The sequence below is a fragment of the Crocodylus porosus genome, unplaced genomic scaffold (genome assembly GCF_001723895.1).
Source record: "Crocodylus porosus isolate Cpor-Errol unplaced genomic scaffold, CroPor_comp1, whole genome shotgun sequence".
NCBI lineage: Eukaryota > Metazoa > Chordata > Crocodylia > Crocodylidae > Crocodylus > Crocodylus porosus.
The window spans coordinates 132,819,138-132,831,741 of record NW_017728931.1 but is presented as its reverse complement, the minus strand read 5'-3'; the positions used below and the strand labels follow the sequence as shown (position 1 = coordinate 132,831,741).

At 41.0% G+C, this 12,604-nt stretch overlaps 1 protein-coding gene across 5 annotated transcripts in view; it reads right to left on the bottom strand.

The window, feature by feature from the left end:
* Positions 1-240: 240 nt before the first annotated feature.
* Positions 241-12,604, bottom strand: part of FAM107B (family with sequence similarity 107 member B) — a 78,018-nt gene continuing 65,654 nt past the window's right edge. For all 5 annotated transcript variants that reach the window (XM_019543675.1, XM_019543678.1, XM_019543674.1 and 2 more), the window contains exons 3-4: positions 6,301-6,454; positions 241-3,551 (exon numbers count right to left, since the gene is read on the bottom strand). In XM_019543675.1, the coding sequence (XP_019399220.1) occupies positions 3,435-3,551; positions 6,301-6,454 (271 nt within the window). In that variant the 3' untranslated portion in view covers positions 241-3,434. The remainder of the gene's footprint in view (positions 3,552-6,300; positions 6,455-12,604) is intronic.

Genomic DNA, 12,604 nt, shown 5'->3' with positions numbered 1-12,604 from the left:
CTTAAATGACTTCCATTGAAAATAGGATGCAAAATGATTGCAAGATTTAGCTGCACCTGCTAACCTGATATGCTCATAATTTAGCACATATAAATATGGCTGCCATTCAAAGCAACCAAGTCATTATGACCTTGAAATTCCTCCCTGCCAAAAAAAAGAGAAAATATAATATTTAAATAAACTTGGAAAACTTTGAGCCCAGCTCAGAAACTCCATTTCAGCAGGTGATAACAGACACAGTTGCATATTCCAAGCACATAGTAGATTTTATTAAGCTTAACTTTGGTTCTAAGTATTCCACCCTCATTTTTCATCATACCTTTAAAAACCATTATACAAGAGCAAATACAAAAAAATATTAAATTATGAAAACAAATCCATTAAGGCTCCCTTTTTTATATTTATATATATTTATATATGTACACTCAAAGGAGGAGATATATCAACAGGAGATTAAAGCCAGCTTTAGGAGCTAGAAACAAAACCCTACATTTACTATCCTAGTATCAAAAAGTAAAGGGTTAAAAAGAGTCTTGCCCTATTGGAGGCAAAAGTGGTAAAAGTTTAAATCAATGGAACACTTGGAGGATTGCTTAAAATTCCAAAAAACTAAGGGCCAAATTAGGAATCCCTTACTCAGAAGGGCAAACTGCCCTCCGCACAAGCACCCCATTGGAAAACAATGGCACTTCTGGTGTGACTAAGTGGTCACCCATCTATGGGCCGCACATTCTAGCCCAATGCTGGACCCTGATTTTAATGACCGATTTTTGCCTTTCGAAACACCATCAAATAGACTTTGGGATTCCTTGGCAAAGAATTCTACGGTGTCCTAGCACACGCATCGACGATCTACTAGTATTTAATCTAGCAAGAGAGAATTTGAATTAAAAAGAAAGCCTACTTCACACTTTATGTACAAGGGAGTTTTCAAGCCTTCTGTGAAAGAAAAACTCTACCCTGAATCACAAGCCAATAAGAAGAGAAAGTGGAAAAGATCCATCTTGCATTTGCCACAATCACCTAATCCAAAAATCACTGAAATTAAAGATCTTCCCATTGACTTCCCTGTATTTTGGGTTTAGACCCCGATTTCTTTTATTCCAGTGGCTACGAGTAGCAGGGCTGTCTCACACATGGAAAGGCAGTGGTAAAGCCTATATTCCTTCCGAGAAAACAAGTTGATCAGGCAAGATGGGTGTTTTTTCCCCTCTTGCTGAAGACCTGCCTGTTGAACACGACAGCAGCTGCAGAGCGGAGTTCAGCAGACATGAAGAAGGTCGTGAGGAGGCAGGGATTGGGTGGCTAAATATCAAGGTAGGATTTCTAAGGGAGCATTTTTCACAGTCCTGTCTTGTAGGATGCAGCACATAAAACAAGAGTGTAGGGCTGTCTTGACAGAAGACAAGCAGCCAAGTCACTTGATCAGCGTGAGCATCTGAACAATGGGCTGACCAACAGGAAGACGACTTCCTTCCCAAGGAAGTACAGAAGGAAAGAAGCTGAAGTGGTTAGAATTTTGTTTTGCAGGAAAACAGCATGGAAGATCCTTATATTTGGCCTTTGCCTCTTGTATGACCATAAAGGGAACAATTTTGTAAGCCCTTTTAGCATTCAGTCTTCTGAACATGAGCTGTGCTGTAAATCTAGTCAACGGTAGTATGTGTGTCACAATTTAATTTTAATTTACTTCTAAATTTGATTGTGTCCTATAAGAAATACCTAGATCTTAACAACATGACAGATGCACCCAGAAAGCATAGCTAAGTTGGAGCATTATGCCCCTCCTGCTAAACTGAAGTTGTATTTAATTTCTAGGATGCAGAAGGGAAAGCAAAAGAGAAAAATACAATAAAACTTCTTATGCAGAAACGCACACACTTCATATTATCAGAACGTGTTCTCAAACAGCGAGCTCAGGTGTAAGCACAAGCTAGGATGTATTTCTGTTTAGCAACTGATGGCAAAAACTACAGCCAGATTGTCACTGGTGTGATGAGCATTTCTCTCTAGTTTCTAAGGCCTTCAAGACACGTGCACCCATTTACCTCAGCTTAGGACCTGAGCCTACATGAGCCATCATCTGTTCCGCATGCCCAACTCCAGGATGCCCTGGAAAAAAACAGTAGTCATAAACACAAAGGGTCAAATTCTGTCATTCTTCATCAAACAAAGTAGAGCCTTATTCAAGAGCAGTTCAAGGGACTACTTGCCCGAGGATGACAGAATCCAGCCCTAAAACTCAGTGGTAATGCGAGTCCCTCATTTCACGAGGCAAAGGAAAGATGAGGTAAATCAGGTCTATTTCATAAAGCAAAATTAAGAAAGGTTCCTCATTTCAGTAGCAATTTAACTCTCCCTCCGTAGCAGGTCTGGGTCGCCATCCCTGTTCTGGTCAATGGGAGTTCACAGGTAGAATCACTCCCCTAGCTCAATGGGCCTGTGGTCAGTCGCACCAAGTGAGATTACAGGTCCTGACCAACCCAGTAATACTGAGTTTGGATCTTGGGGTTCACAGCACAGAAAGAAAACCCACATCAACAAAATGGGCAGGATTTCAAAATATAACAACTAAAGTGAGGGCTGGTTTCCTGTAGGAGCTGGGAAAAATCAAGGTGGACAGGTGGAGCTGCACAGGCCTGTCCAGTGCAATTCCTCTGTGGAAGATAAAGGAGTGTCTGATGGTAGAAAGGAAACAAAAAAAAAATCAGATTTTGACCTGCCCAAGTGGGGAAATGATCTGATTTGGTCTCTCAAGGACCAAATTCTAGATGTGCCTCCGGAGGTGAAATTTGGCTGAAAACATTTCTAGCTGCTCAGGGCTGCTGAACGGCAAGCATTCCCATCTCCCCACACCAATTTCCTCTGTTGTAACAGATAACCAAGGTGCTCAGGTATGATTAAACTACACCACTTCCTCTCTGGATTTAAACACCTATTAAAATTAAGTGCATGAATCCACACTTCCCAACCAGACTTGACCCAGACCAAAGGGACAGACGGTGAGAAGTTTACTGCACAGCCAAACTCCATAAAATACTAGCAGAGGATTTTTTTTTCCTTAAAAAAGAAAAAAAAAGAGCAAAATATAACTTTGATGTCTTCATTAAACTGGGATTAGAAGAAACCAAGCAGTGCAACATTCAAGGGGTTTATCTAGGGCCCCTGGTTTCTTTTAAGTCTCCAATTAAGCACTTCAGATGTCCACAACCCTGAACTGACAACAGGCTGCTTCCATTTGTCTCAGGTCTGTGTTTGGCGAATTCAATCATTTTATGTTGCAGTCTTAATCCATACACGTTCCAGAAATTCAAAATTCATCCTCAGCAAATGTCACCTGGATGCTGTTTTATCCTCTCTACTGTGAGCAAATTTGAGACAATTTCTCTCTGCAGCCACCACTGGAACGCTGGCAGTCTTAGCCGGTGCTTGCTCTAGGAGTCTGGGGCTTCTGTTGTTTCTTGGACCGTCCTCCTTAAATTGCCTTTCACTTTTACAAATTCAGGTGCGTTTTCCTGCTCTTCCTGTATCTTCTGCTTCTCAAGTTCCAGCTTAAAAGAGATTTGCATATAAAAATAAAATGAAATGAAATGATCACGTTGCAGGGCAAAACTACAGAAGGAAGCTTATTTTCGAAGATTCAGGTATGGCAGAGGGTACATTAAATATTTCCCTTGCCTTTCCCCCCTCCTCCACCCCACAAAAAGGTGAAGAGGCTTTAATCAAGAGTACTGGATTACATTTGTTTTCCATTTCACTCCAAACCCATCTCTCTTCAAAGCTGTGTTAGAATTGGGAACACTTTTGGTACATAGGGCAAACTGCTTGTCTGATGAGGCAAAGAGGTTTGGGAACAAATTCTCATTGCGATCTTTAGTTAAAAAAAGATAACCTCTCCTCTTCTGCTCCGCTCCTGGATTGCCAATCCTGTCCCCTGAGAGAACACAGGTGACCAGGCTCTGATCCATGGAGGTAAGTGCCTCACCTGAGGTATCTTTTGCCTATCCTGAATGCCCTCGATTCCATTAGTACCCATTCCTTGAACTTTTACAATCTCAGAGTTCCTGCCTCTATGTGGAATCATCCAAAAATGGTAGGACATGAAGTTATTCACTGCAGCCATGCACTGGCAAAGAAGACTGGCTGCTTTATGCACCATTTGGAAGACTAGCAGCCCTACAACTTGACAGGAAACCTAGGAGCCGACAAGCCGGAAGAAGCATATCTTTGTAAAATGAATGGTAAATGCAATCCTGAAAGCAATGTTTCATTTGAATACACCAAGGTCTCCCTGCTGATTAACAGGGATTGTATAGCACCTACCTGAACAGGCTCTCCCTCCTCCGGGCTCTGTGACAAGGGACAAATCTTATTAAGATAAAGAATTGCTATGCTCTGCAATGAATCATGGTGTCAGGCCTGCCTACAGAGCTCCCAGAGTTGCAGCACTATTTGTTATGGGAAGGGCTTTTTTCTCTGGCAAACAAGGTTTTCATTTCTGAATCTGAACTTGAGCCAGCCAAGGGCATTTCAGGGATCTACCAAGCAAAGGCTGAGCTCCAGATAAACAGAATCCACCTCCTTCTGCAAAGACAGCACTTACCCGTTAATGCATATCAATTTTAGGCTTGAAATGTAATTAGTTAATTAATATTTAATTAGAATATTAGCCGACTTAACTGGATTTTTATTAAGGTGGATCTTATTGTTCTTCAAACTTTTTTTATTCAAATGGATTCTTTTTAAAAATGAGAAGTGATGCTTTCAAGGACTGGGTCTTCTGTCTGTGGGCACTTTAGATGCTCACCTACTGCAGAGACAACGCACCTTGAGAGAGACAGAGGCTGGCAGCTGTCCCTCTGCAGAGCAGTGCATCTAACCCCAGCGGATAGGGGGAAAGCACCTTCTTCCCAGCTCTGCAAGTGAAGTGACTTTTTAAAAATATTTTTTTAAAGAGGCCTGGTGATAGATTTATAATCCACAAGGGACCTTTTTAAATCACCCAGTCTGACCAGATGCATAACACAGGGCAAAGAACCCCCCTTCCTCATAATTGGTACATCAAGCCCAACCCTTAAATAGAATTGATTATAGCATTTCTTACTGAAACATATTCCATCTTAAAGACACTGAGGGATGGAGGATCCACCCCCATTCTAGCAGGTAATTATAAGTTACTTTTAGTTATTATTAATAGCTGGTACCTCTTCTATATTGTCAGCTTCCAAGTACTGGCTCTCATTAAGCCTTTTTCTACTAGGCTTACTAACCACCTACAGTCAGAAGTCTCATCTCTGTGTAGGTACCTCGTCCTGCATAAAACTGTCACTAGACTGAACTGCTTTTGTTTCTTAATCTAGGGGCATGTTTCCCAGCTCTCGAATTATTCTTACAGAAATATTCTGAACCTTTCTGAAGTGTGAATACCAGAATTAGGCACATTTCCCAGCAGTGCTCACAGTTACGTTGTGTACAGAGAAAATACACCTGCCTGACATTTTCTGGGCTATAGCCACATTTGTGCTCTTAGCTCCAGTGTTGCACTGGGACTTGTGTCCAATATCTTCTCTGCTATGACCAAAAAGTATGTGGGGACTGTTTCCCAGAAACCAATCAGGTACATGTCACCTATGTACTTTGCTCTGAGATGTATGAACTTGTATCTGGCTGTGTTAGGATGTACCAAACAACAACTAGCTTCAACAGTTCTTTAATGGAGAGTGAAGAAAGATGTGAAGAGGGTAGAGCCACAGACCAAGATTCAGAAATCTGGGTTCAATTCCATCCTCAGCAGAAATCTGGGTTCAATTCCATCCTCAGCTATGGTAGCCCAACTAGCTTGCTAATTCTTGCTGGCACAGCAGTGCTGCTTGGAAATGTGACTTTGCTTAGATGCTAAGCTCTTAATACAGCTGCCATTACAAGAGTGCGCACACTAGTATTTCATTTACTGAACCAGCCTAACCTACAGCACCAAAAGAACTGTGACTGTAGCTGTGTCTGCACTACAAGGGTTTTGCCCAAAGAGTTACACCAGTAAAACACTCCTAGTGCAGATATGGCCTTTATCTGCCACGTACCTCAATTCACTAACCTGTTAAATGAAGATAACACTTTTGTATCTCATGATGATGCTGAAAGAACATGGTCCATTCAGAATTGAAAGGGGTTCAGAGACAACATGTAGATACCTGCACAGAAGGTACTTCCAACTACCCTAGCAAACCCAGCCTATTCTTCTCTCCAGCAGTGAGTTTCTTCACCAAGTTCTAGTCCTCCTAGCACCATTTCCCTGCTCACCTGCTCCAGCTTCTGCTGTCGTTTCAGTAGCTCTATTTCCAGGTCTGATTTCTTCTTTTGTGCTTCTTCTTCCTTCTGCTGCTTAATCACTTGATCTCGTTTTCTCTTCTCCATCACCTTTTGCAGCTCTGGTTTATTCTGAGGTGCAAGACCCCTTTGAAAAGAGAGAGAGAGAAGCAGAGTTTTTAATGAGCTACATTCTCTTACAAGCATAAGCAGGTTTCCCAAAGTACTCTCTACAAAGGGTAACAATCAGTTATCTAAGAACAAAAGGGAGATTTAAGAGTATTAATGCAGCACTGCACAGAAGTACACCAAAAACCCAGATCCACATCAGAATTGGGGAGCCCTACTACAGGTGAAATTTCCCAGTAAAAACAAGAACAGAGCTGGGCACACGACCTGGAAGCCCACCACGCCATCTTCCTGTTTTAAGTAATAGACTACACAGACCTGATTCATCGAGGTCTGCACACGTTGCTGAATCTACAGAAGTTTGCATGAATGGAGTTGGGAAATTGTTCTCAGCTGGACTCCTGCCACATTACTCCTGGGGGTTGTGAGCAGCTGGGTATTTTACAGGTGACTGGCTGCAACATTCAAGAGGCGAATCATTTTTGCTGAAAATATTGACAGCTGCCATGCTAACCTCAAAGAGTAGAAATCCTCAACTACAATTGTGATGGCCCTAGAGCTCAGACTAGCAAATTCCCAATGAGAAGCTTAAAATCTTGCTGGGAGGGTGAGCGTTTCACCCCCTACAAGGTCCCCTCTGGTATACAACTTATTTCTTTCAAGTCTGTGCTTACTGGGGAAGGTAGATTATTTAGCACTTTTCCATTATTTTCACTATCTTTCATCTTGGTCACCCTAGGAATTTTCCTAAATATTGCCAGGATAAAGAATAAACCCGTGAGGAGATTTCCAGATTAATTTAGAGACTGGCATTTGCTATATTATATTACTAGTAAAGGCGAAGTATACAGGTCTGAATTCTATTGCCATTATTACCATCTTTTCTTCTTTCAAAACATGCAATACTGTCAAGTGCTTTTAATTTCAATTTTAAGAAAGCACGCTTTTTCCCTTCCCATACATGATGGATCTCCATAGCAGCCTAATTCTTCTACATTATGCCAACATGATAGCACTGCACAATGATGTATTAAGATGACATTTTACCATTACATCTATGAATTACTGTATGTATTATGCAATACTCAAATCTTTGCACATTACACCCACCGCCAGCAAAATTAAATATTTAGCAACATTAAATGCTTCTCACTATATTTCTCATAATATATCTCATGTCCTGAATGGGACAGACCTTACAAGATTTATTTAATATTTCATTATGTTTCATGCCATTTTGAATTTACATTTGCACTGCATAAAAATGAGAGGCATTAAAATGGGAAGATTAGAAGCACTCATTTTTTACTATTATGGGGAATTGAGCGTGCTGTGGGCCAAACCTATAAAGCCTTCCAAGTCAGTGGTAATGAGTCAAGTTGGTCAGAAAACAGATGCAATTTATAAAAGTAGCATAACTTGTTCTTATTTAACATTCAGTAATATGACACTTGGAGCAATGTGTAATCTAAAAATAGATTAGGAGTACAACAGGAAGGGCAGCTAGCAGCAGAGGAAGATATAAAGAGGCTCTTCAGTTTGTTTCACATTGATTTGGTAAGACTAGTACCCACCTCTAAGGCATTCTTCCACCCAAAGCCATTGGGCACCCTAGAGGTTGCCAGGTTATTTAAGCACTGCCCAGCACTCGGCATTAACAGTCACAGGAGCACCATCTACTGTACACTATGGTAGCAGGAGAACCTGCCCTCACTTAAGGTGCATTAACTATAATGAGCCAAAACCACAATATAGACAGTGCAATCTGTATTTTAAACACGAGTTAGCTGATAGGAGTCAACCTTAAATGCCCCTTTGGCTGACACTTACCAGCAAACACATGTTAATAGAGAAAAAGAGCATACACCAGAGGATGCATTGCCTTAACCTTTGGACTAGCTGTGGGAGTTAGCTGCTACTATTTCCAGGGAGCAGTTAATTTCCACTATGCATTCAAATGACCGTTCATACATAGGGCAGTGGAGAATCAGGCTGGGTATGCATTTGTCTATACCTGGAAGATGGAGAATGCTGACTGAGCCCAACCAAAGAACAGTCTTTTCTCTAATGTAGATGCATAATTCTCATTCAGCTGCTCAATGCCTGGGCTCAAGGGAGCCCACCTTATTTCACAGATTTCATAGACATTAGAGCTGGAAGGGACCTCAGGAGATCATCGAGTCCAGCCCCCTGCCCAAAGGGCAGGAAGTCAGCTGGGGTCAGAGGATCCCAGCAAGATAAGCATCCAATGTATGGCTACAGATGACAGAATCCTTGAGTGCTTTAAAAGATGGGAGAGATGCGACGTTCAGGAACTGCACCAGATGTTATATTGCTATAGGAGCCTCTACAGCCTCCTCCTATACCAAACTAAGAGAGCTATATCACTGTAACTAACCCTGAATGAATAAATGAAAGAGTGCTAAAAAGGTGACTACCTGCACTGCTACAGAAGTACATAAAAATGTTGGTTACACAGCAAAAGCGTTATACTGTGATTCAACACTGACGGAAATGTTAAGTCTGTCCATGCTCTGCATGCCTTCATTAGCATAAAGTGGTGTGTTAATTAACACGTTAAACATCTAGTATGGGCAAGGCAATTTGTATTACAACATGTTGGCTGGTCAACCCTGTGTGCTTGGATGGATCATGAGTCTGATGATTGCAATACTAAGACTCAAAAATATTAGAGACTCAAACAGAGAAGATTAACAATCTTTCTACAGACACTTTCTGTTGGCAAAACTCTGCATCAAAAGGAGTATTTTACTTCCGTGCAAGTGAGTAAGGATCTAAAATTAAATACTCTTGCTAATCAAAATGACAATAAAAGAAGCATGGATACAGGGGGCAGCCCGATTCTTCTGTATAATAGGATATTCTTCTAAAAGAAAAAGAAAAACTAAAGTACTTTATGCTCATATAAACCTTAAAGGAAAAAATAAAGATTTAATGCAGCTACCTGTACTTTACAAGATCAGCACTAACAAAACCGCAAGTGTCTTTCAATGCTTTTAAACTGCTTGGTGCTAGGAGTTGGACTTCGATGTTTAATCCCATTAGCAAAAAATAGGGCACGCACACACACAAGCAACCCCTGAAAGTGTGAACTTTTTCTGATCTACTTGGCAGTCGGTGTAATGTGTCCATTTCATTGCCACCGGAGAAGTATACCACATAAATGATTCATTCAGAGTTATGTATCTAAAGCTAGCATTTGTGGGGATTTCACTATTAGAAATGCAGACAGACCCTTTTCCTTCCACCTCTACCCCCGGCCCCGACCCCAAATCCTACAGCCCCAGAGACAAAGTGGAGGAACCTGCAGGGTCGGGCACAAAGACTCCGATACAGAAACCCGGTTAGTCTGAAAATGCCATGATGCTCTTTCTCCTGTATCTCTCCGTAGGGAAGTTTCTCAAATCAGTCTAATGAAGCCTGCTGGGCTGCTGATCATACATTTTAACCACTAATTAATTCTGGACTATTATTCCCCGCTTTAATTCTCTTTGTTTTTTCCTCTTACCTCCGAAATAACAACATTTGAAGCAATCATCATAGAGCTGGCACCGTTGCAACCATTCTGCAGGGTGAGGAGACATTACTACAAACTCCGTTACTATGGTGATCAATGCCAAATACATTGTGCATTGGTAGAACATTTATTTTACTTTTTTAGACTATCTAAAAGGCTCAGGGAGGATAAGATAGATGGGGGGAGAAAGATGCAAATAAGGAGTCCAGGAAAGAAGAGAAAGGAGCAAAGACAATACAATCCAGTCTTCTTCCCAGAACAGGTCCCTCTATTTTGTTGTCTCTTTCCAGCTCTTTGCAATAAATGAATGTGGAGTTACAAAATCCTCCATTCGCATGGAAGGAAAAAGATTCCAACTAGCACTCATTAAAATGTCCAGATCCTGACAGGCGAATAAACATTTTCATTAAAAGCTTATGTCATACTGCCCACTGTGCTCTTTTTGCTATGAAAAGGCCAGTCTGTGATATACATGTATAACTGTTACAAGGAAATCCAAATACAGTACATTTTAAAAGTCTATACTGGACAAACTTCAGGGGTATTGTAACTCTAAATTAATTAAGGAATACCCTGGAAGATGCTGAAAAAGTATTGAGCATTTGGAAAATAATTAAATCAATCAATTTGATGTACTGGAAAACCCAATACGCTCTGCTGTAAAATGCCTGAGGTTACCTTCATGCCCAGATACACGGGTTTGAATAGCTGCGCTCTACAAATAAAATAACTCTTCAAAATAGGAAATAGTTGCATTATCCAAGTTTAAAATTCTATATCTATAGATTTTCAGATACTTAAAAACCACCAAACTTTAGTATTTGTCTTCCCTGATTTTGAGGATAACTTTCTAATTTTAGAAAAACTCTGTCTTCCAGCCATAGCCAATCAGGTTATTTACTCATTTCAAACCCAAATGAGGAGAAGGCAGTCAAAAGCTGAAGGCAGTCAAATGATTTTAGTGTTTATGGCTTTCCTCCAAAGCCTAGATAACACTTAAAAAAATTCTTGGGATAAAGAAGATTTTTGACCCAGGATCTGGCTGTGATGCACAAAATAATCTGAAGTAGCAGAACGTTAAAAATCTAAGGCAAGCCACAATGATTGACTTCAGGCTACAAGTTATGGTACCAGAGTAGTCCCATCATTTAAAATGATTAACTTGCATCCAGTCCAGGTGCTTTGGAGTCTATATAGCCAGGAACTTCACTGAAGCAAAAAGAAAATAAAAAAAGGATGGTTCAGTGATAATCTTAACCATCTTCACCTTCATGAATGATGAGAGTACACATCTCATACAGATACAAAGCAAACCTTTCGACTCTCCCATGGAGTCAGGTCCGCCTTCCACAAACCCTTATTGGTGCATGCAACTCTTATTCACCCGACTAGCCCTACCGAAAAAGTCACAACATAACTCATATGACCATCCGTTTCAAAATCAGGTCTATATTTATATACTGGAAGGATTTCCCTTTTCTTGTAAATGCTCAAACCCACAGTGTGCTTGTGAAGCAAGTAATCACAGAAACCATAGAGAAGTAGTCTAGTCCAACGCCTTGCCTGAAGCAAGATCATCCCTATCCAAACCATCCCATAAATACCATAATCTAAACTCAAAAACTGCTGTCAACCCCGACCCAGCACAAGATAACAACCTAACCTGCCCCAAGTAAAGCAGGGGAACCATAGCAGCCAACGTTCTGCTTCAATAAAAAGGGTGTTAATATACTCTCAAGGGATCCCAGGTGCTACGCCTCTGCTACAGAAGACGGAAACCCCCACAGTCTGTACCAATCAAAGCACCATGCGGTAAAATTCCTTCCTGACCCCCAAAATAGCAATTGGTCTGAATCTGAATGGAAAGGCAAGACCCTCCAGCCAGGAACCTCCAGCTTTGATCTCAGCAGGAGCATTGGGACACCCAAGTCAAAATCCCCAGCTTCGGCTATAGCCAACATCCAATTCCTCTGAGGAAGGCTTAAAAAAGCCCTGACACAGCAGAAAAGGGGGGCATGGGAAACCAGCAAAACACACATGCCTGGGAAATGCCCATAGTAGGACATATGCATGGCTATGCCTAGATCATCCCTGACCAGTGGCTGTCCAACCTCTCTTTTAACATCTTCAGTGATGGAGAGGCTACAACTTCCTAGGTATCTATGCTACTGCCACACTTCAAACAGTGAAGAAGTTTTTCCTGATATCAATCCTACACCTACTTTCCTGCAACTTCAAGACACTGGTCAGCAACTAACTCATCATTTCTATTTAGAAGACACAAAACCTGGAGTTAAATGGCTTATTCAAGGCCAAAGCTAGTCCGTAAGGAATGCGCAGACCCAAGTGATGGAACTTAAATCATGGATCTTGCTAATATATTAAAAAAGAAGCCACTTTTAGGTTGGAAATGCAAATTAAATCTTACTTGGATAGGATAAGAAAGTAATGTTATACCCTACACTAAAAGGTAATAGTGTCAGGGTTCAATTTACTAACATTTTTAAGGTGAAAATTCATACAACTAATATGGCTACTGTTGATCAAGTCCTGAGACCACTAAAATCTATAGTATCAGGTTCCATCACAGCTCTTCAAATGGTACATAAAGTACTGGGCTGTCTCTCAGGT